Source organism: Ursus americanus, chromosome 1 (assembly GCF_024610735.1).
Source record: "Ursus americanus isolate L20-20 chromosome 1, mUrsAme1.1.p, whole genome shotgun sequence".
NCBI classification, from domain to species: Eukaryota; Metazoa; Chordata; class Mammalia; order Carnivora; family Ursidae; genus Ursus; species Ursus americanus.
In genome coordinates, this window is record NC_142127.1 from 45,766,779 (window position 1) to 45,790,182 (window position 23,404).

Sequence of the window (23,404 nt, forward strand, 5' to 3'; positions counted from 1 at the left end):
TGTGGTTTTTCAACTAAATCCTGAGCCAGTACTCTTCTGTTCCAGAAGAGTATTCTACATGAGAAAAGCAGTAGAGTTAAAACTTTTCTCACTAGAAAAAAATGGCAAGATTATATGTGCTCTAAAGTTTAATAACTAGCATTAGATAAAATAATAAAGTCAATTTTAAATGTCAGATACTGTGCTTAAAATTCCAAGGAAAACAAAACAACCCTCAAAAGTACTTTAAGACTTTTATTGTTTCCCTCTAGATTACTCAGCATAGCATATTAAGCAAAGGAGGAAGAATAATCAAGATTATGTGTAAATGTTAAAACACTGAGCTGTTGATGTATTGAATGGGGAATATAACTCTGAAAGTGCAATGAATTATAGGAAAGATAGTAACAAGCACTAAATATTGCTCCTAAGTAGGTCTCTCAAAGGAGTCTATCATCTGTTTCCAATGGAGATATCGTAGCAGGTGGACAGGTGAGGGGTGGTGCCTAAGAAGTCTTCACCACTACACCCATTTTTATAAGATTTGACTTTCTTTCCCTTAAAGATCGGAAGTGAATGTGAAGAGACTTTAAAACCATCATCAGTTGTGGGTACCTCTTCCACTTCCTGCATGTCGACCCGCCAGAGGAAGGAAACATCAACCACAAAACACAGTGACCACAGTGCCACTTCCTCAACTCTGGTACAAGTTAATGCCACTGCTATGGGAAAGACAGAAGAATTTCCTCCTCCCCCACCTGATATATTTCAAACTCCAATAGATGTGACAGCATTTTCCCAGTCCCCTGAATTCCCCAACCCTCCTAGAATACCACCAGTACCCAAAGAATTATATTCTAAGCAAAGAAATTTGTACGAATTAAACCGTTTATATAAACACATGCATCCTGAGTTAAGAAAAAACTTAGAAAAAGATTATATCAGTGAGGTTTCTGAAATTGTCTCTAGTCAGGTGAACCCAGGGAGCTCAGTTTCAGCAGATGTGCAACAAGCCCGGTATGTTTTTGAAAATACAAATGACAGTTCCCAAAAAGCTCTGAACTCAGAAAGAGAACACTTGGAGTTGGATGAAATTCTGAAGGGAGAGGTGCAGTCTATGAGATGGATCTTTGAGAATCAGCCTTTAGATTCCATCAATAATGGCTCTCCAGATGAAGATGATATCAACAAGGGCATTGCTGATCAAGAAATCATTGCTGGTGGTGATGTGAAATACACCACATGGATGTTTGAAACCCAACCCATAGATACACTAGGGGATCATTCTTCTGGCACTGAAGAAAATGCTGAGAAAATTCCTGAGCTAGCCAGAGGAGATGTCCGCACAGCCCGGTGGATGTTTGAAACAAAGCCATTAGACTCAATGAATAAAATGCATCAAGAAGAATCGTTGGTAACTGCCGCAAAGGACATAACTGGTGGGGATGTCAAGACTGTGAGATATATGTTTGAAACTCAACATCTGGATCAGCTTGGACACCTTCATTCAGTGGATGAAGTTCACCTATTGCAACTCAGGTCTGAACTCAAAGAAATTAAGGGAAATGTTAAGAGAAGTATAAAATGTTTTGAAACTCAACCATTATATGTAATTAGAGATGGTTTAGGTCAAATGTTAGAAATTAAAACTGTTCACAGAGAAGATGTTGAAAAGGGAGATGTGAGAACAGCACGTTGGATGTTTGAAACACAGCCCTTGGACACAATTAACAAGGATATCACAGAAATTAAAGTTGTCCGAGGAATATCCATGGAAGAAAATGTCAAAGGTGGGGTGAGTAGGGCCAAGTGGTTATTTGAAACTCAACCTTTGGAGAAAATCAAAGAAGAGTCAGAAGAGGTCATCATTGAAAAGGAAACAATAATAGGTACAGATGTCTCCAGAAAATGTTGGATGTTTGAAACGCAGCCATTAGACATTCTAAAAGAAGTTCCTGATGCAGATCCTCTAAGATCTGAAGAGATAATAGGTGGTGATGTACAAACTACTAAGCATCTATTTGAAACACTTCCAATAGAGGCTTTAAAAGATAGCCCTGATGTAGGAAAACTTCAAAAAATTACTGCCTCCGAAGAAGAAAAGGGGGATGTTAGACACCAAAAATGGATTTTTGAAACCCAACCTCTGGAAGACATTAGAGAAGATAAAAAGGAATACATACGAACAGTGAAACTTGAAGAAGTTGACAGAGGAGATGTAAAGAATTACACACATATCTTTGAATCAAACAATTTAATGAAATTTGATGCATCACATAAAATAGAGGTGGAAGGAGTCACAAGAGGTGCTGTAGAGTTAAACAAATCACTCTTTGAAACAACACCACTATATGCCATTCAAGATCACCTTGGAAAATATCATCAAGTCAAGACAGTCCAACAAGAAGAAATCCTAAGAGGTGATGTAAGAAGTTGTAGGTGGCTTTTTGAAACAAGGCCCATTGACCAGTTTGATGAAAGCATTCATAAATTCCAGATAATTAGAGGAATATCTGCTCAAGAAATACAGACTGGAAATGTGAAATCTGCTAAATGGCTATTTGAAACCCAACCTCTTGATTCGATTAAATATTTTAGTAATATGGAAGAAGTAGAAAGTAAAACTGAACAAGCGACAGATATTGTTAAAGGGGATGTTAAAACTTGTAGATGGCTTTTTGAAACCCAACCAATGGAGTCTCTTTATGAAAAAGTTTCATTAGTGACTGGCAGTGAAGAAATTCATAAGGGAGATGTCAAAGCCTGTACCTGGCTCTTTGAAACGAAGCCACTTGATACCATAAAAGCTGACTCCGAAGCAACAGTCAAACTGCAAACTGTAAAACAGGAGGAGATCCAAGGTGGGGATGTTCGTACAGCATGCTTTCTTTTTGAGACCGAAAATTTGGACAGCATACAAGGAGAGGAAGGAAAAGAAATCAAGGTCATGGAAATGGATATCCAAGCTGGGGATGTTTCCAGCATGCGGCATAAGTTTGAAAACCAATCTTTAGATTCCATAAGTTCCAGTTCAGAGGAAGTTTTGAAAAAGATCAAAGCCCTAAAGACTGAAGATATTCAGAAAGGCAATGTTTTAAATTGTAGGTGGCTTTTTGAAAACCAACCAATTGATATGATAAAAGAGAGCCAAGAAGGTGATGAATTAGTTAAGACAGTGACAGACATACAAGGTGGGGATGTAAGAAAGGGATGCTTTATTTTTGAGACTTTTTCTTTAGATGAGATTAAAGAAGAATCTGACTGTATCAGCACCAAGAAAACAATTACTGAAGATGTAATGAAGGGTGACGTAAAAAGCTACAGAATGCTCTTTGAAACCCAGCCACTCTATGCAATTCAAGACCGAGAAGGGTATTATCATGAAGTGACAACAGTTAAAAAGGAAGAGGTAATTCATGGAGATGTACGAGGAACTAGGTGGCTTTTTGAAACAAAGCCATTAGACTCAATTAATCAGTCAGAGACTGTGTATGTTATTAAATCTGTCACCCAGGAAGACATTCAGAAGGGAGATGTTAGTTCTGTCAGATACAGATTTGAAACCCAGCCACTGGATCAGATTTCAGAAGAATCACATGGTGCTAGGCCCACTGTGGACTCTATTCAAGGTGGGGATGTAAAGACAAGTAAACAATTTTTTGAGTCTGAAAACTGTGGTAAGAATACTTATGTAAGAACAGTAAGTGTCAATGAAATACAAAAGGGCAATGTTAAAACATCTACTTGGCTATTTGAAACCCACACCATAGATGAGCTGAGAGGAGAAGGGTCAGAATATGAAAATATCAAAACAGTCACCCAGGAAGATATGCAGAAAGGTGATGTTAAGCAGGCAGTATGGCTTTTTGAAAATCAAACTTTGGATTCTATTAAGGAAGCAGATGAAAGCACCACAAAAATCATCAAGGAGGAAATCCCTTCTTCTGATGTCAAGACAACTACCTGGCTCTTTGAAACTACACCCCTTCACGAATTTAATGAAAAGAGGGTAGAGAAGGTAGAAATTATTGGCAAGAGCGTTAAGGAAACGTTAGAAGAACTCTACTCTCAAAAAGTGATTGAGGCTCCTGGAATCATCATTGAAGCTGATGAAGTTGGGGATGTTCGAATGGCAAAATACAAGCTGATGAATCAAGCATCTCCTGAGATACAGAAAGAAGAAATTATCAGGGTTGACCTCCGAAATATAATGGTGAACCTGCTTTCCAAAAGAGACTGTACAAAAAGGGAGATTCGGGTTAGTGAAGAAGAGAAGGGAAATGTTAATTTGACCAAAACTCAATTATTAAACAGATCAACAGAATTTCATGCTGAAAAAGAAGAAATAGTGAGTGGTGATGTACAACAAGCAATAAAAAACCTGTTCTCTGAGGAAAGATCTGTAAAGAAAGGCATTTTAATTCAGGAAGATGAAAGAGGAGATATTAATATGACTATCTATTGTCTTCTTCATGAAAATGCTGGTGACACAGTTGAGCGTGAAGAAGTAATAGGAGGTGATGTAAAACGTACCATTCATAATTTGCTATCTTCCATATCAAACAATAAAATATCTGAAAGGGCTAAAATCGATGCCTCCGAGAGGGGAAATGTTCAGTTTTTCACAACATGCATAGAAATTGGAGCTTTGGATTATCTTAAACAACTCCAGACGGGGTCAAGTGAAACACTGACAGCTAGGAAACAAGAAAGAGAGGAAGAAATAATTGGTGGCGATGTGGAGGGTACAAAACTGTTACTAAAGAAAAGGCAGTCTCAGGTTGAACGTACTATTAATGAAACTGACATCATTCCAGGAGATGTGCATAATACAGTTAAGGTTTTTATGACAGAGCCTCAGACAACATTTTGCAAGACACCCAAAGAAGAAATTATAAAAGGTGATTTGAAATCAACCCTAAATTCCCTCAGCCAGGCCATAAATCAGAAAACAGTGGCTAAAACAGAAGAAATTATAAAAGGTGACATGCTGGCCACACTCAAGTCACTAAAGGAATCAAACCACCAATGGAAAGAATCTAAACAGCCCAATGCCATCCCTGCTGACATTGAAAAAGCTATTGAATGCCTTGAAAAGACCACAAACACAAGAACAGAAATCCTGAAAAAGGAGCTTATCCGAGATGATCTGGAAATATCATTAAGGAATCTGAAAGAAGCACAGAGAGCTTTCAAAGAGGTAGATAAAAGAGGTGTAATGAAAGAAGATGTGAAAAGTGTGATGGGAGGATCCTCAGAAGAGCAGAAAACAAAGATTCATCAGGTGGCTGTCCAGAGGGACACAAAAAATGTTCTTCAGCCAAGACCAGGACCATTTGAGCCAGCAGCCAGGTGGCAAGGGGGAGCAGACATTTCTAATCAAACTATAGGCAAAAATTATCATGGAAATTTAATAGAAGAAAGAACTGAAGTTACTCTTCCAAAAGCCCCCAAAGGCACTGTAAAGATTGTCGTAGATCGTGAACACAACAATGATGCTCTTGAGAAAAGCCTTAGAAAACTATCTAATCCACACCACAGAGCTATTAACAATGTGTTGGAATCAGGGGACAAAATGGGTGTCTGGATTGACACCATAGCAGAGCAGCAGCTTAGTGATGAACATGTGAGCAGACAATTGACTTCAACTATGTCATCTGAGGGAAATCTAAAAACTAAGGAATCAGAGACTGTGAGAGAACAGAAGACTGCTGTCTTTAACTGTACTCAATCTATCGATAAAACAGTAGGAAAGCAACAGACTCAAACTTGCAAACTGAGGAAAGACCACCAGCAGACTGAGTCTTTCTCTGTAAAGAGTCCTAAAATTACCAAAAACACTAAAATACCAACAGATAAACAAAGCCCTAAGCCCAGTCCAACCCGGGGTCTGGTCAACATGACAGTTGGGGAAACTTGCAAAGTTTCAGAGGACTTTCAGAAGCAAACTTTGTTAGAGCAAGAAATACAATGTTCTAATAAAGATATAAAGAAAAAGAACATGAACCCTCAGCCAACTTTGCCTACAGATCAAGACATATCAAATATAACAGAACTGAAAGTCTCCCCAAAAAGCCACAGTAAATTTAAGGCAACTGACAAAAAGCAGGCTGATGTTCATCTGAAGAGCCAGGACTTTCTAATGAAGACAAATACTTCCACGGACTTAAAAATGGCAATGGAAATGTCCTTTAATTCAATCAACTTTAACGCTGAAAATAATGGAAAAGAAAGTGAAGGCTCTCTGCCACCTCCATCTCCACCTCCTCCTCCACCTTCCAACGCATCATCGGAAATTGAATTTCCTCTTCCTCCTCCACCTCCTTTAGTGATGTTGCCTGGGAAAAATGCCCCAGAAATGATAAAGGCTGAATTTGAAAGTTTCCCAGGCCTGCCTCTTCCTCCACCACCAGAAGATGATAAATCTGAAAGAGAAGGTCTATCAGTGTTTCCACCACCACCCCCTCCTCCAACTCCATCTCTTAAACCAGCGCATCTCCTTTCCTCCTCTGTTCAAGAAAAGCACAGGGGAACATTCATACAATATTCCCAAGAAGCCTCAAGTTCCCAGCAAGCTCATTCTCAGGCTAAAGTCCTAACGGGAAAATCAGGAGTACTTTTGCCACCTCCCACACTCCCCAAACCCAAATTTCCCAAACAGATAGAAGATAAAAAGAATCGCGGTTCCCCAAAAGTTGAATTGGAAAATTCCCTACCAGATATGGAATGTAAAATTACTCCCTCAAAGGATCAGACAAGAGTGATAACAGCGACTAGCAGTGAACACACAGAGATGAAGCAGAACATATCTAGAAGAAGTCTTGATGAAAGAAAGCAATTATCTATGGACTCTATGAGGTCTCTCTCACAGACAGTTCCAGAAACTTCACTACCCAAGGGAAAAACAATGGCACCTCTTATAAAATCTCATTCATTCTCAGCAGGTTCAGGACAACAAAGTCCAAAACCTTATATGAGAAAATTTAAGACACCTTTAATGATCGCAGAAGAAAAGTACAGACAACAAAGAGAAGAGCTTGAAAAACAGAAACATGAGAGTTCTTGCTACAACATAGTCAAAACAGAAAGCCCAAATCAAAACATGTCAGAGTTGCAAAAGGAAGTACTGTTACAAAAAACAAATGAGGAGGCTCCCCTACCTGGAATGGATTCAGGAGTCACTTTGGTTCAACCCAACCCAAACTCTCAAAGTCATTCTCAAGTCCTAGGAGTGTGTACTGACAACCAGCTTTCCACAACACCAGCAGGGACAGTCGCTGCCAAGGGGCTCCAACATGTTGTAGCAGCCTCAGAAGACAAAGCTACCATGAAAAAGGAAGTTTTACAGAGCTCAAGGGACACGTTACAATCTATATCAGCTTGTGAAATTAAACAGAGGCATCAGGAGTTTGGTACACAACAAACACAACAGAAGTATCTGGAGGAGTTGCACTTGCCCCAAAGAAAACCAGTTTCCCCAAGTTTCAAAGTTAAAACTATCAAGCTTCCAACTGCAGATCGCAAATCAAATGAAACAGACCACATCTATGAAAGCCGTAAAAAGCAATCTGATGTTGATGTTCAAACCATTAGCAAGGAACAGTACCAGAAAACCGAGAAAACTGAAGCAACGAGCACTGAATATGGTAATAAGCAATCTGTAGCTGAAAAATATTACCAATTACCTAAGAAGGAGAAAAGAGTAACAATAAAACTGCCCACGGAACCCACTGGGAAAAGCCATGAAAGTAAACTCACTATAGTTCCTGAGAAGCAAGGAGAATTTAGACAATCTGAGAATGGGAAACCTCAAGGAAGTGAAAGAACAAATCAGGAACCGTCAACGATTGGTCCAAAGGAAGAGAGACTAAGAGTTGAGAGAAAACGAGAACATTTGAATAAATCAGCACAGAAGGTAGTCAAACAAAAGGTTACTGACGTACATCTTGATTCACAGATGCAGAATATTCAGCAAACACAAATACAGACTTCCGAAAGTCAAGTTGAACGTAAAAAATTGCCCCAGCCATATAATAATCTGCAGGAAGAAAAATGTCTTGGAGTCAAGGGCATACAACAGAAACACGTCTTTTCTGATAGTAAAGATTCAAAGCAAGAGATTACACAGAACAAATCTTTATTTTCCTCTGTGAAAGAATCCCAGCAGGAAGATGGAAAATGTGCTATAAATATATTGGAATTCTTGAGAAAACGTGAAGAACTACAACAGATTTTGTCTAGGGTAAAACAGTTTGAAATGGAGCCAGATAAAAATGGCCTTAAAACGTTTCAGACACTGCTAAATATTATTCCAGTATGGCTATTAAGTGAAGAAAAAAGACAATACGGTGTTTGCATTGCTACGGAGAATAACATAGAAAAAATCAAAGAAGAAATAACGCGTATTAAAACTCAAGCAGAGGATATGCTTGTGTCCTGCGAGAATATAATTCAAACAGCCATGATAGCCTCCAAAGAAGAAAAGCAGCGAAATAAACTCACTAGCCTTAATGAAACGTTATCTGAAGTGTCTAACGTTAGTGAACAGCAAGAAAATACAATTGTAGACAAAACAGAGCACCGCCAAGTAGCAACTCATGAGGAAGCAACGGCTCACAGTCATGTGAAAACCCATCAGGAGATTAAACTAGATGACAGCAAGATTTCTCCTCCCTCCTTAAAAACACGCCCACCATCACCAACTTTCATAACAATTGAGTCTACTGCCCGGCGACCAGAAACCTCTACTAAGGACGAGCTCTCTCAGTCCCCTAAAAAAGACAGTGTTGCTGAGCCATCCCCGCGAAGCCCCGTGTCACAAACGTCTAGAGCTGGCACAGCAAATGCTTCCCCTTCTCCGCCCAGGAGTCGCTCTGAGCAGCTCGTCAAACTCAAAGACACCACCGCAAAGTTGGCCAGAGGGGCCGCCCCGTGTCCGTCAGTGACCCCGGTTCCGATAGTAGAGAAAAGGTCTGAGATCATCACGTCTCCTGCAACACTTCGTCGTCAAATTAAGATAGAAACTCGTGGTAGGGACTCTCCCCCCACAATCACCATACCTATTAGCGTAAATCATGTAGATGGTGGCCCCTTCAGAGGATCTAGGGAAGCCCAGGAGGAAATTAGGCAGGTCGAGAAACGGGCGACGTACGTTCACAAAGACGCGGTGAATTCCGCGCAGCGCCTGCTGCCGGACGCTGAGAGTTTCGACTCGGTGGAAATCATCCGCACGGTGGAAGGGCCTCGCCGCACAGAGCACACGCAGAGATATGAAGCCGCCAACCGAACTGTTCAAATGGCTGAAAATTTCCTGAGTGACCATGAAAATGAAATAAACAGATGGTTCAGGGAATTCGAAGCTGACCCGGTTTTCGAAGCGAAGTCAAACAGGAGAGTTTATACAAATGGAGAAGCCGACCATAATATGAAACAAGAAAGTCGTTCGTTTTGTAAGGAGGAATTTGGATTGACATCTCTAGAAAACACAAGTTTTACAGGCTTTTCTTGCAATCGTCCTAGAGAGCCGCAAGAAAAGGTTCCTGTAAAGCAGCCCAGCGTCCACTCTGAAACGAGGTCTGTAAGTGAACACTTCTCAGGCGTGGATGCGTTTGAGGGTCAAGTTGTTGGGTCGACGATGACGACGGTCTCTTCATCACATAGCTCAGAAGCTGGCAAATCTGGCTTTGACTTCAAGCATGCCCCACCAACCTATGAAGATGTCATCGCTGGCCATAGTTTAGATATTTCTGATTCACCCGAGGAGCTCAGGAGGAATTTTCAAAAGGCATGGCAGGAGAGTGAAAGCGTTTTTAAAAGCCTGGGATTTGCAAACTCAGAGGCTTCTGCCACGGAGACGAGAACCACCTTCCAAGGGGAATCTGCGTTTATAAGCGGTAAATGAGCTTGCAGAGTGTGACGATTAACCCATTTAAAGGCACACGGTCCATAGTTAGGATGACTTGCGGTTCAAAGGGTGTTTGAAAATAACCAAAAACTAACAGCTTTCCCTGGCTGGAGGATATCTTTGTCTTCTGCTTGCTCCTACTGCTTTCTTTTTACAAAAGCATCTAATACAAGATTCATCTGCACGGTGTGAGAATAATAAACGCTATTATGTAGATTATTGAGACTTGTATTTGTCAAGGTAAATAAGACTTTGGATAAAGCAGCAGATATAACAATTGTTATTGTAATAGTATTAATTGTATTTAAGTGTATATTTAATAATGGTATACCCATAGCACATTATTAATACTTTGATTAAAAGTTAATGTTTTATCCACTTGCTTAAGACAGTATTAGATAATATCTATTGACCTACTATTGACATATTTTTAACTGCCAGACTTAAGTGGTGTTTGCGTTTGAATTCAATATAGCCTAATAATAATCCGAGAAACAATTTACATGTTTCATATGTACTTTAATGATTTTTATTGATATCTTTGACAAAAGTATAGATATGGAATTAGACCTTTTGTATATTCAATTATTGTTATTTAGTTGGATGGAATTAGCATTCTCTAATGCCACTAGTTTTTTTTCTATAATTAATTTTATTTCACCTTTCTTAAACTCCAAATGATAACTCAATTGGCCTCACTCACAGATGAACACGGACAATTGGACAATACATTTTAAAAATCTGATTATGTATTTAGAAGGAGGGAGATTCAAAACACATGAACTTAGTATTTTTTTAACATCAGAGAACAGTTCATTTCTTTATATTTCCCTACTTTTTACAATTAATGAGGCTTTACAGTAAAAGGATTTTACATAATTAATGTACACCATTAGGTAGTCCATTCTTCTAAACAGATTGAAAGAAATATCAAGCTCAAAAATAAAAACCACTGAAACTAATAATTTTGCCTCTATCATATTTGCAACATATGTGTCTAGTTTATCAGATTAATATGATTTCTCAATGTGCTTGCTTCTGGCATAATCAAGCAAAGCTGTCTAATTTCAAATGCTCGGCTTCTGTTAAGATGGCTAAAAGCATATAGAAAAAACAAAAACCAAAACCCCCGGTGTTAAATATAGAAATATGTGTCCTCCTAGAATCAAATAAACAAAGGAGATCACTTAGTAGCTCAAATCAAGCATCAAAGCCCTAAAGTACATCTTATTTATAAAAAGAACCCTGAGCATATATGCTTTTATATATAACTGATATGGAACTTGGTTCGTTAGTCTCATGGGATTGTGGTGAGGATCAACAGTGAGGTAACAGTGTGGTGAGGTAACAGTTCTATGTCCGTTTTGAACCACTATCTAAACACTGGTTAGCGATGGAACTGCTGTGATTCCCAGGAGGCCGCAGTCACCCGAGCGCAGCAGCCTGGGGCCGTGGCTACTGTAGAGCCAGGGAAGAGGTAGGAAAAGTGTAAAAGGCAAACAGGAGAATCTAAAAAGCCCTAAAATCTAAAGCCATTTAGACTGAGGAGAAATGGCCCTGAGCATCTGAATGTATTCGGGAGTCTCACCGTATTAAAGTTAAGAAATGATGTCACAGAGTCAACACTAAGTCATCACGGACATATTTAAATAAATATGATATCCTCAGGTTTAAAAGATATGTAGGTACTCTGGAAAAATCTCTCCAGAATGCCTTAAAGAACGAAAACTTTGGACGGTGATTGTGCAGGAACCCCACATCTGATGGTAGGCCTCTGTCCAGAGAAGCCAGGTAAGGACAACAGTCTTAGAGCTTCTATTCTAACTGCACAGCCAGTCAATATGCTGTCATTTGTTTTGGTTTTACAGTGGGATTGAAGACAGTATCACGTAAACTTTTGTAAATTTTTATTTTTAGAAGCCGCTCCCCCAAGACAAGGAACTATGTATACTTTGTCAGAAGACTGTTTATCCAATGGAGTGCCTGGTAGCAGACAAGCAGAGTTTTCATAAGTCCTGCTTCCGGTGCCGCCACTGCAACAGTAAGCTGAGGTAAAATGTTTTGTGGTCTGTGGCACAAATCTTGGAGGAGTCTACAGTGTACACATGCCTCTGGAAGATACAAATTCGTCTAGATCTTGTTGCCATTGAAACACCTATAACGGGGGATGTGGTCAGGTTCTGTTCTGTTTTTCTCAGGATAGCCGTTTTTTCCTATTGACCTTTTTCCTATTGAAATTTTGCTTTCCTGATCAAATCCAGAAGGGTCCCTTTTGTCCAAACCTTGAGATCATAGAGACACCAAAAAATCAAGAAATGCTGTGCGAATCAGGATTTTTAAGTTATTACTTTAGTCTAAAGTCTAGATTCTACTTTCAACCTTATTTTAAGTAAGCCCAACGTGGGACTTGAACTCAAGACCCTGACATCAAGAATTAGCATGCTCAACAGACTGAGCCGGCCAAGCACCCCTAAAATCTAGATTTTAGATCAGGAGTCAGTAAGCTTTTACTGTAAAGGGCCAGGTAGTAAATATTTTCGACTTTATAAGCCATACTATTTCTGTCACTAAACTTTCCAGTCGAGTGCGAAAGCATCCACAGACAACTAAACGAACAAGTGCGGCTATAAACTGACGGGCCCAACTGTACTCCGATAAAACTTCATATGCAAAATCAGGTGGCGGGCTGGAGTTTACCTAGGTCTGGGATTTTCATCTAAGTAAAAAAAATAATAATAATTTAGAGTATTGTCAGTGTCAGGTAAGATATGCTGCCCCCCCCCCCACTCTGGGGCAACAGAAGCACCTTATCAACACAGTCACAAATGAATTTTAATGAATGTGGCATTTGGTGTGGCTATCATCTGAGATGCTGAAATTGTAATTATTTTGCTAAATTTAGTGTGTATCAGGCTATATCTTTCCTGGCGTTAATTGCCAATGTCAAACACCTCTTATTGCAAACATGTTTTTTCTTTGGTTTCCATGACACCAGAGTATAATGGTTTCCTCCTACCTTCCGGGTGTTCCTTCTCAGACTCCTTTGTGAGTGACTCTTTCTTTGTCCATTATTGAAATGTTAGAGTTCTTTAGAATTCTGTTATGGCCGCTTATTCTTCTCACTGTTTATAATCTTTGTATGTAGATGCTTTACTGCATCCGCTCCCATGACTTTAATCATCACCCATGTGGAGTAACTCTGAAACCTGTTCTAGTAGCCCATTCTGTCCTCTATCAGATGCTTATATCTTAATTACTAATATTTACCTCCAATTATATTTCTCATAAGTATACGAAATTCAATATGGCCCATTATCTTCTCTCTACCAAAGTTCTTTTCTTGACTTCGTGATCTCTATGATACTCTCTCAATAAATGACATTAACATTAACTCAATGATGGAAACATGAAGTTACCTTTGACTCCTTCCTCTTCTTCATTCCCTGTCTCCAAGCAATGACCAAGTCCTATAATTGAGGTCCCATAAATGCCTCTTGAGCTATACACTTTTCTCCATCCCCACACACCAGGTATCCTCCAAGTGTCATCTCTCACCTGTACTAATGCCACACTCTTTCTAGCAGTTTAGTCTCCCTGCTTCCACTATCTCTTACCTCCATCACCACCACCAACAGCTTGCCCCAATACCATGCTCCATGCTGCAGTGAAAATGATCTTTCTAAAATGCAAATCTGAGGTCACATCTGTGTTTAAAACATAATGGTTTCCTCTATCAAAGTCAAATTAGCATCTTACTATGAATTAACAGGCAATTTAGAATCTTGCCCCACCTCCTTTTCTAACACCCCTTCCTCCCATTGCGTGTTACTTTTCATGAAGACTTCATTTCTTTCAGTTCCTTAAAATCATTATCTTTCTGTCATAGCTAGTTGGTCCCAAATGTTATTTCCACTTCTTGTAAGAGTTTTCCTATGCCTCTCCTCCAGGTCTCCGCCGGCTAATATGTGCTTATTCTTCAGACCTCAACTGAGACTTCATGTCTTTGAAGAAGCCCGCTTTGAGCCCCACATAGGGGTCACGTGTCCCTCCTAGCGCTCCCAGACCATCCTCTGTGCTTGCCCCATTCTTAACACAATCTATTATAATTGTTTTCCAGCTATAGGAAATGTGTTCATGTTTGACTGACAACACCTAGTAAAGGCTGACATTTAGTAAGGACTCAAAAATATTTTATTACTGATATTTTTAAAAAATCATTGTACAAAAAGCCACAAATATAGAAAAACAAAGCAAATCTATGATTTAATGAATAATTATAAAGTGAACACTTTGTAACCTGTACCAAGTTCAAGAAATAAACATTGCAGCAGTTTCAGAAGCTCCTTCCATGTGCCCCGCCCAAACACCAGTTATCTCTCTCTCTGAGTGAACAGTATTCTTTTTCATTATTGCTTCCTTACATTTTTATAGTTTTTTAAATCCAAATATGCTCTCCTAGATACAATAGTTTTACTCAGTTTTTTAAACTTTGACATTTCTTTTAAGTCTTTTAAAAGGTTTCTGTCCATTTCTTTCATTCCTTGCAATTTATTTGTGAATTTTCCACAGTCTGGATTTGCTGATTGCACACTAGTCGTGCAGTTCATATGCTCCTTTCTCCCCTGCATTTCTGACAAACTGTCAGCTGAATCTAGATTCTAGTGTAAACTAAGATTTGATACCTTTTGCAAGAACATAGGGCGTGTTGGCAAGAAGAGAGTAAGCACATAGTGTCTGTTTATCTCTGGTTTTGTGATCATAGCAGATATTGAAGCTTAACACCTATATCGATTAATTGATGTCTGCAGAATGTTCATATTCTCATTTTATTCTTTTTCATTTTTAGTTTGAATACTTTTACAGAAGATGCTTCCCCTCATCTACTATTTGGTTACTTGGTGGTACATTTGGTAGAGGAAAGGCAGAATAAATGCATAACTTTTTTCCCTTTATTTACCTGGTTTGTCAATGTATCAGTTATTTATTTGACAATGTAATGAAATGGTTCCTTATCATCCCCTAGAGGTAACTAATTTTAAAATATTTGTAATATCTTTATAAACTCATAGATTTACATGTATTTGATTGGTTTCAATCAGATGCAGTTATTATTATTACTGAAACTCAAATTATTATTTTTTTAAATTTTTTTATTATGTTATGTTAGTCACCATACAATACATCCTTAGTTTTTGATGCAATGTTCCATGATTCATTTCTTGCATATAACACCCAGTGCACCATGCAATACGTGCCCTCCTTAATACCCATCACGGCCTATCCCAAACCCCCACCCCCCTCCCCTCTGAAGCCCTCAGTTTGTTTCTCAGAGTCCATAGTCTCTCGTGGTTCATTCCCCCTTCTGCTTACACCCCCTTCATTCTTCCCTTCCTTCTCCTACCGATCTCCCAGCTATTTCTTATGTTCCAATTATTCTATCCTTGGCCTCTTCAGGTTTTCGCCTGAGTCCTTTTGGCAAGACCTAAGTAATCTTTGATAGTTTCCTCATCACCTGATAGGACTAGATCTTCCATGCTCATTTGGTACATTTATTTCCCCTGGACCTGGAATCAGTCATTTCCCTAAGCTCTGGTTTCTTTATATGAGAAATGGCATTTCAATACTACAACCGCCATGCTCTTTTCTACTGGATTGGTCACTATTTTGAAGTTCTCTTGGTGTTAAGAGCTAGCAAATATTTATATATAAAGAAAAAATATGTCCTGAATTTGTAGGAATATTTCCAAATTAAGTTCAAAGCTGAATTGCTTTTGCCTTAGTCTCTTCTCTATTCCACATCTGTTTCCTTGTTTTCACTTCAGGACTGTTGGTTCTCAAAGACTAAGAAGATGACAGAATTAGAATATCCCATATTCAATTGAACAACAATTTTGGAATGGCAAAACTATCAGCACCCTTAATTTGATTATGAAAACTTTAAAAAAATAGCATTTGCACCTCACTCATCCACACCCCATTTTTAAAAATTTTTTTTTTAATTTTTTTTTAAGATTTTATTTATTTGACAGAGATAGAGACAGCCAGTGAGAGAGGGAACACAGCAGGGGGAGTGGGAGAGGAAGAAGCAGGCTCATAGCAGAGGAGCCTGATGTGGGGCTCGATCCCACAACGCCAGGACCACGCCCTGAGCTGAAGGCAGACGCTTAACCGCTGTGCCACCCAGGCGCCCCCACACCCCATTTTTTTAAAACTGTGCTCAATCTTCGGTGTCATATGAAATAGCCATCTCGTGTCACACCATCTCCCTCTTGTCCTCATCTCATCTTCGTTTATAGGTGACAATATAGAGAATGCTTGCCACCAATCTTTGTGTCAATGTTTCTGTAGCCCTTCTGGTTATGCAAGCTTATTTTCCAGTACTGCCCTCACAAAAGTCTGTTCTGTGATCTTGATAATGGAAAGTCAGTTTTGCTGAAAGTGAAATCTTTGACTTATACTTTGTTTCATTGAATATCTTAAATGTATTATTCCATTTTCTTTTGGCATAAAGTGTTGCAAATGACTGATAATCTAATTTCCTTTCTCTTATAAATCATATGCTCTCTTTTTTTCCTTTTTAGATAAATACAAAGGATCTTTTCTTTTTTATTTAAAGTCCAAAAAAATAAAAAATAAAGTCCAGTAATTTGACTAGAATAGTTGTTGATGTTGGCCACTGCAGGTCAACAGTGTCAATTGCCTAGTGTGCGCTTGGAATACGCACGTTCAGACCTCTTTGTATCAGGGAAGTTTCCTTGAATTGTAGCTTTTTAGTATTTAACCTATTCCATTGCTTTATTTTCTACTTCAGGAACTCCTTTTATCCATACGTGGATATATTGTGCCTCTCTCTTTTTTTTTTATAATAATTTTTTATTATATTATGTTAGTCCCCATACAGTACATCCCCGGTTTCCGATGTAAAGTTTGATGATTCATTAGTTGTGTATAACACCCAGCGCACCATGCAATACGTGCCCTCCTTACTACCCATCACCAGTCCAACCCATTCCCCCACCCCCCTCCCCTCTGAAGCCCTGTTTGTTTCCCATAGTCCATAGTCTCTCATGGTTCATTCCCCCTTCTGTTTACCCCCCTGTGCCTCTCTTTAATATTTGTCTTTCTCTCAAATCCTTCTCCTTTTCCATTTCTGATTGTAAATTTTCATCTGCTTATTCCCCTATTTCTTCTTAAAATACTTTCTACTGTGTTTATTTGCTCTTATATTTCTTTTAGTTTAGTTTTTACTACTGACTTTTTTTCTTTTACTTCTGTTTTTTTCCCTGATTTCTACCATTTCATTTATGACGTTTTCTAATTACAATTCATGCTGTTCTTTCAAGTCCCTTTATCATGTTTTAATGTTTTTTAGCCCATTTTTAAAATTTTGATGTTGAGAACATGTTTCTCTAGCATGTTTTCATTGTCTGTAGGATATTAAAAATGCTCCCTACCCTGTTTTTCCTTATAATAACTTTATATAATATTTGGCCTCAATACTTTTCTCTTGCTTATTTTTGTATGGCATTCATTTCCCCAAATCTTACAAGGAGGCAAAATTCAGGATGGTTTTTCCAAACTTCACAGAGCTACCTCTTCCAGTTGTCATATACTGTCCAAAAAACTATAATTGCTCGATTCCTGGGATTTCCTGCCTCGATTCCTCTCCCCCATGCTAGTCGGGACCTTCTCTTTCTTTGCTGTGATCATTATCCATTTACATTTGGATTCCACTCTCATGTTTTTTTGTCAGGGTATGTCTTGTCCTAAAAAGAGAGTTTTAATTGGTCATCTTTGAGAGTTTGACTTCTCTACCTTCTTCAGATTTTCCTTCCACAGAGCCCTTGCACTCACTGGCTAATGGAGGAGGTAAAATCTCTCCTCATTTCAGCTACTATTCTCTGATTGACATGTGATACTTTCCAGGAAATACTGGCTGGCTGTTTTGTGGTCTTATCTTTTCTGGTCTTTCAGACACCTTCCTTGCTCCCTCCACTATCACTCATACAGATGCCACTTATAGCTATTGGTTTGTTCTTTCCTCCTTGTGTTTTGGGGTTGGTGGGGATACCTCGTCACTTAATTTTGTTACAAATTTTATCCATGGGTTTAAGCTTTGTTATCTAATTTGTGTATCTACTTTTATGTGGGGAGATTCAGAGATATTAAAAAAAAAAGATGCCTTTGACCAAACTGATTTTAATTTTAACAGGCACTCTATTTGTTAATCTCCCCAAAGAGGCCAAATAACCAATTGCATAAGCAAGCTTTCCAATTCACTCAAAATCTAGTTAATGAGGAAATTTTAATAGTTCATTGGTGTGTGTGTGTGCTATTCAGGATTTATTGAAAATTGCAGCCCCGTACATAAATTACTGAGTTAGCAGATTTAGTCCCATCATTTTGCACCATCTATAACCACACACGCATTACACTATAATACCTATTATACCAATACTTGACATACAGCATGAAATTCTAAATACTGTAAGACATGTATCATGTGAGGTATTAGTGGTAACTATTATCTAACAAGAACATTCAATTAGTAAGCACATTCCTATTGCCAGTAAGTTAACTGCACTGAATCTCTGACTCATTCTTGAAATAGTTACCTAATTCCCTATGAATTTGCAATGTATATATGGAATGTTAAATATTTTTCTTCTTTTTTTTTCCTTTTTGGCAGTTTGGGAAATTATGCATCACTTCATGGACAAATATATTGTAAACCTCACTTTAACCAACTTTTCAAATCTAAAGGAAATTATGATGAAGGTTTTGGACACAAACAACATAAAGATCGATGGAATTGCAAAAATCAAAGCAGCTCAGTGGACTTTACTCCTAATGAAAAAACAAATATGTGTAAAGATAGTGCAGAAAATGCTGCCGTACTTGGAGATCCTAATAAACATTTAGATGATGGTAACAGTAAAGGGCAAAGAGATGATGTGAGAAAATTCAGGGAGAGGGGAAAATTAAAAATCATTTGGCCTCCTTCCAGGGAGATGCCTAAGAAAACTTTCCCCCTTGATGAAGAGCTCAAAATGAGTAAACCTAAATGGCCACCGGAAACGACAGTTGCTACATCTGCTGAATCCAAAAGTGAATCACTAATAGAACACATTAAAACTCTGGAAAATAAAGGACAAGAGCAAGATAACATTTATTTCCTGCAGCCATATCTGCAGTCCATCCATTCAGGTCAGAAGGAGGATGTTACAGGAATCAAAGAAATGGAAATGTATGAAGCAAGAAAAGATGAGAGAAAGGAAGGAAATAAGAATGTGCAAGATAAGTTGAATGAGGCTGAAGATACAAAGAATAAAAGGAAAAGTGAAATGGATCTTAATGACAACAATAATGTGCTTGTGCAGAGTGCTGAGAAGGAGAAGAATGAAAAAACTAATGAACCTGATGGTGCAGAAGTTTTGCAGGTTACTAACACTGATGATGAGGTGGTGCCAGAAAATCGCAAAGAGAATTTGAATAAGAATAATAATAACAATTACGTGGCCGTCTCGTGTCTGAATAATTGCAGGCAGAAGACATCTATTTTAGAATTTCCTAATCTATTACCACTGTCAAGTGAAGCAAACTACACTGCAAGTGAAAATCAAATTGAAAATTTAGAAAATGCATCTAGAATCTCAGAGTTACTTGGCCTATTTGAATCTGAAAAGGCATCCGCGAGGAGTGGACTAACTATGGCTCTCGGGAAACGGGCTGACGGAGCTACTGCTGGCAGTCCCGTGCAGTCTGCTCCCAAACCGGGCCTCAGTGGTGGCTTCATAGTAAAGGAAGAAAGTTCTGGAGCCTCTTCTGGTACAAGTATCTTAAACATCAAAAGAAACCAGGCAAATAACAAAAACCTACACTTCTTCTTTTCTAATACCATGAAAATTGCTGCTTTTTCCAAAAAGAATGAGAATATTTTCGAGCATGACTTCATAGATTCTGTCGACCAAATGAAAAATATGCCGTGTTTGTATTTCAGAGAATTTGGGAAGGATATCAAACATGGGCAGGGTGAAGCAATAGGAAGAGCCCCCGTTAATGGGAATCCCAGTTTTGGTGCTCTGAGCAGTGAATGTGCAGCTAAGCCTTCATTTCTCAGATTGGGGGTCCAGTCTGGACAACTCACTGTGGAAGAGCAAATTAAACGGAATAGGTGGTACAGTGACACTGAGTAAAACATCTCTAGAGGACCACTTAGTGTCACTGGAGTCCACACTCGGGCACTGAGAAACACTGATGTCTCGAAACAAGACTAGAGATTTTGATAACCTTTTGTTAAACTTGTTGTAAACTTGATGTTCAGAAATTTCCTGTCTATCACAACAGGATTTTCCTTGTATTAAGCTATACAATGTTTTCAATCTACTTGGAATGAAAAGTTGAAACAATATGGCTCTGTTTTCCTGTCAAATGGCACTGAAGTCTATCGCACTGTTTTTCAACATGCCAGGTAACATCACTGGCAGGATTCTGTACTGATGATGTTTATCACAATTCTTCTACTTTCTCTACAATTTCTGCTGAAATAAAATGAAATCACCTGGGGTGCAAACCAAAATACTTCTGAACTTTTTTGCAAATATATTGACACTTTAAGTATATATGTTTTCCGTAATTTAGGAACTGTCTTTTCAGGGGCATGTATTTAACACACACAAACACACACACACACACACACACACACTCCTGGAAAAAATAAAATACTAAATCAAAGACATGGTATTATTAGAAAATATAAAATTTTCATTTCTTGTTTGCTCTGTATTTTTTCTAAAGATTTTATATATTTATGTATTTATTGGAGAGAGAGTTAGTGAGAGAGCGAGAGCATGAGAGGGAGGAGGGTCAGAGGGAGAAGCAGACTCCCCGCTGAGCAGGGAGCCCAACCTGGGGCTTGATCCCAGAACCCTGGGATCATAATCTGAGCCAAAGTCAGAGGCTTAACTGACTGAGCCACCCAGGCGCCCCATTTGCTCTGTATTTTTAAAGATATGAGTATTGTTATGTTTTTAAAATAATTACCTATAGCAAACTATCATGGAATATATCTGTAAACATTTAATGAAAAATATCAATTTTTCTTCAAAACAATGTGGAGTCCATACTCAGAAATCAACTGAATGACAAGATTTTGGAAGTTACTTAAATAAATTATGCACATCACATTTTTATTGCTTACCATATATAATCAATAAATATATAAATCATATTATTATTACATTTTGTCAGGTTTTTTATCGTATTTGATGGATATTAAGTTTTTCCATTACAAAAAAGAGACTTTGGAAAATTTGTCTTCTGAATTTTCTGCCGATTTTACCTTCTTGCAAATATATTTGATGATTCTGAGAGGAAAAAATAATGTGAATATAAATGTGTGGCTTCACATTAATTTGAAGTGTACATACGTGAAAATGGGCCTTATCCCCTTTTCTCCAATATAAACACAAACCACTGACTTTCTATTAAGTATGAAAACACAATGTAGTGTTGCAAACTATTTTTCCTTAGAAAGTGTAACAAATTCTTGCTAGTATGTTCTCAACAAATAGACCTAAGACTCACATTACTAGTTTTTTAGGGCTGCCATAACAAAATACCTTAGACCGAGCCGATTAAACAAACATAAAGTTTTCTCGCAGTTCTGGAGGCTAGATGTCCAAGATCGAGTTGGCGAGTCAGTTTCTTCTGAAGCCTATCTACTTCACTTTTCAATGATAGCTTCTCTCTGCACGTGGTCTTCCTTCTGTCTGGGTCTAAGTCCAAAGTTCTTCGTCTTATAAGGACTCCAGTCAGATTAGGGCTCACCTTAGTGACCTCTTTTTATTTTAGTTAATTATTTAAAGACTCCAAATATAGTTATGTTCTGAGATGCTAGGGGTTCAGACTTCAACATATTAATTGTAGGACAGCACAATTCAAATCATAACATCAAGAAACCACATTTTACCTTTAGGATTTTTTTGTTTCGTTTTGTTTCATTGTTTTACATATGTCTGTTAATGTTATGAAACAATGTCTCAATTATTTTTCACTTAGGATTTAATCATGGAACTGTGTCATATCTATATTTATGCTATAAAAAATCATATTTCCGGGAAGATAATTCTCTTTCAAAGGAGTTAGAATGGGCCCACGCTAGACCAAATGCTTTACCAGAAGAGGCTGTGTGATGGCAGAGCTTGGCATGGAAGGGGCTTTGAATTATTTATTTGAGACTGGGCCTTCCAATGAATCTTGTAAAAATGTTTTATCCCCCAGAAAGTTGTGCTGAATTGTCTTTTGCAGTTTCCACACAATCAATCCTTGTGACAGATTTGGGGCTCTGGGCAGCACATTTTTTGGATTAGAACAACGGTTTTCCTACAGTGCAGTAGAACTACAGAATGCAAACCTACCACCCATTCCCTGGTGTGCAACCAACATGTGCATCTGGCATATTTTTCCCCAAACTAACAATTTTCTATAAACATCTCTAGAGTAATTTCTAAAGGCACATCAATTTTTTAAGGAACTGGATGATAGGAAAAAGAATACTTTCTCTGCTGTGTTTTGATAGTTACTGACTACTGGTTACTATCCAATTGAGGAGTAGAAAATTTTCCCGTTGCCAAGAAAATGAACTTACAGAAAGATAATCACAGATGTTGAAGTAAAAGAGAAGTGCAATACTTTTTTTTCTCTCTCTCTGGAAATGTTATTGAGAACCAAGGGTGATTTCCAAATCTAATATAAAAAGTTTTGAAATCTGCAGGTATTAACAGTAATGTGAAATCTTATTTTAGAAAAATTGAATTTACATGGAGATCAGAAATAGGCCATGGACATGATACTCAGATTCAAAATGAGAGCTTTGAGAGCATATGAGAGGAGCTGATCAGCACAGAGTCTCAATCCCCTGGAAATTAATAGAAGACAAAAAATATTTTAGATAAATATAATCTAAAAGTAATCTAATCTCAGCTTTTATAGAGTCCTTTGGAAAGGCTAATTTAATCCATTCAACACAGTTCATTTACTGTAGATGTTTTCCGCTAAATACTATGAGAGATTTTAAAATTTCAGGTATGCAAATGAAGTGGTAGAAGAAAGATAATAGTACTAGAATATCTACGGTATGGTCATTATCTTTTGATATACTACTTTTTTTGTGGAAAATAAACTAATGGACAGGAAGCCTGACAAATAAACACTGTAGTATCATCCAGTCAACAGCAACTCAACAAATATTATGGAGCCCTTGGTATTTGTTGGCAGAGTGACTTTTTTAAAAGGATAAACCATGGCATAGTCCATATAATCCCTCTGACTAGAAAGAGGGGCATTCAAAAAAAAACAAAAAACAAAAAACTAATCAGAGTTGATACTTATGTATGTAGAGGGAATCAACACAGGAAAATGTATAGCCACAAAGAGTTCTCTTAAATTAGAAGACTTCAGAATAATAGTAAGTAAATAGATGAAAAATTTTCTGGTTTAAAAGCTAAACTGTCTTCATTG

General features: G+C 38.0%; 1 protein-coding gene across 2 annotated transcripts in view; it reads left to right on the plus strand.

Moving 5' to 3' along the window:
* XIRP2 (xin actin binding repeat containing 2) overlaps positions 1–18,712 on the plus strand; it is a 71,392-nt gene extending 52,680 nt beyond the window's left edge. For both annotated transcript variants that reach the window (XM_087861198.1, XM_045780463.2), the window contains exons 7-9: positions 545–9,872; positions 11,801–11,934; positions 18,573–18,712. In XM_087861198.1, coding sequence (XP_087717324.1) covers positions 545–9,872; positions 11,801–11,895 — 9,423 coding nt within the window. In that variant the 3' untranslated portion in view covers positions 11,896–11,934; positions 18,573–18,712. The remainder of the gene's footprint in view (positions 1–544; positions 9,873–11,800; positions 11,935–18,572) is intronic.
* The last annotated feature ends 4,692 nt before the right edge of the window (positions 18,713–23,404 follow it).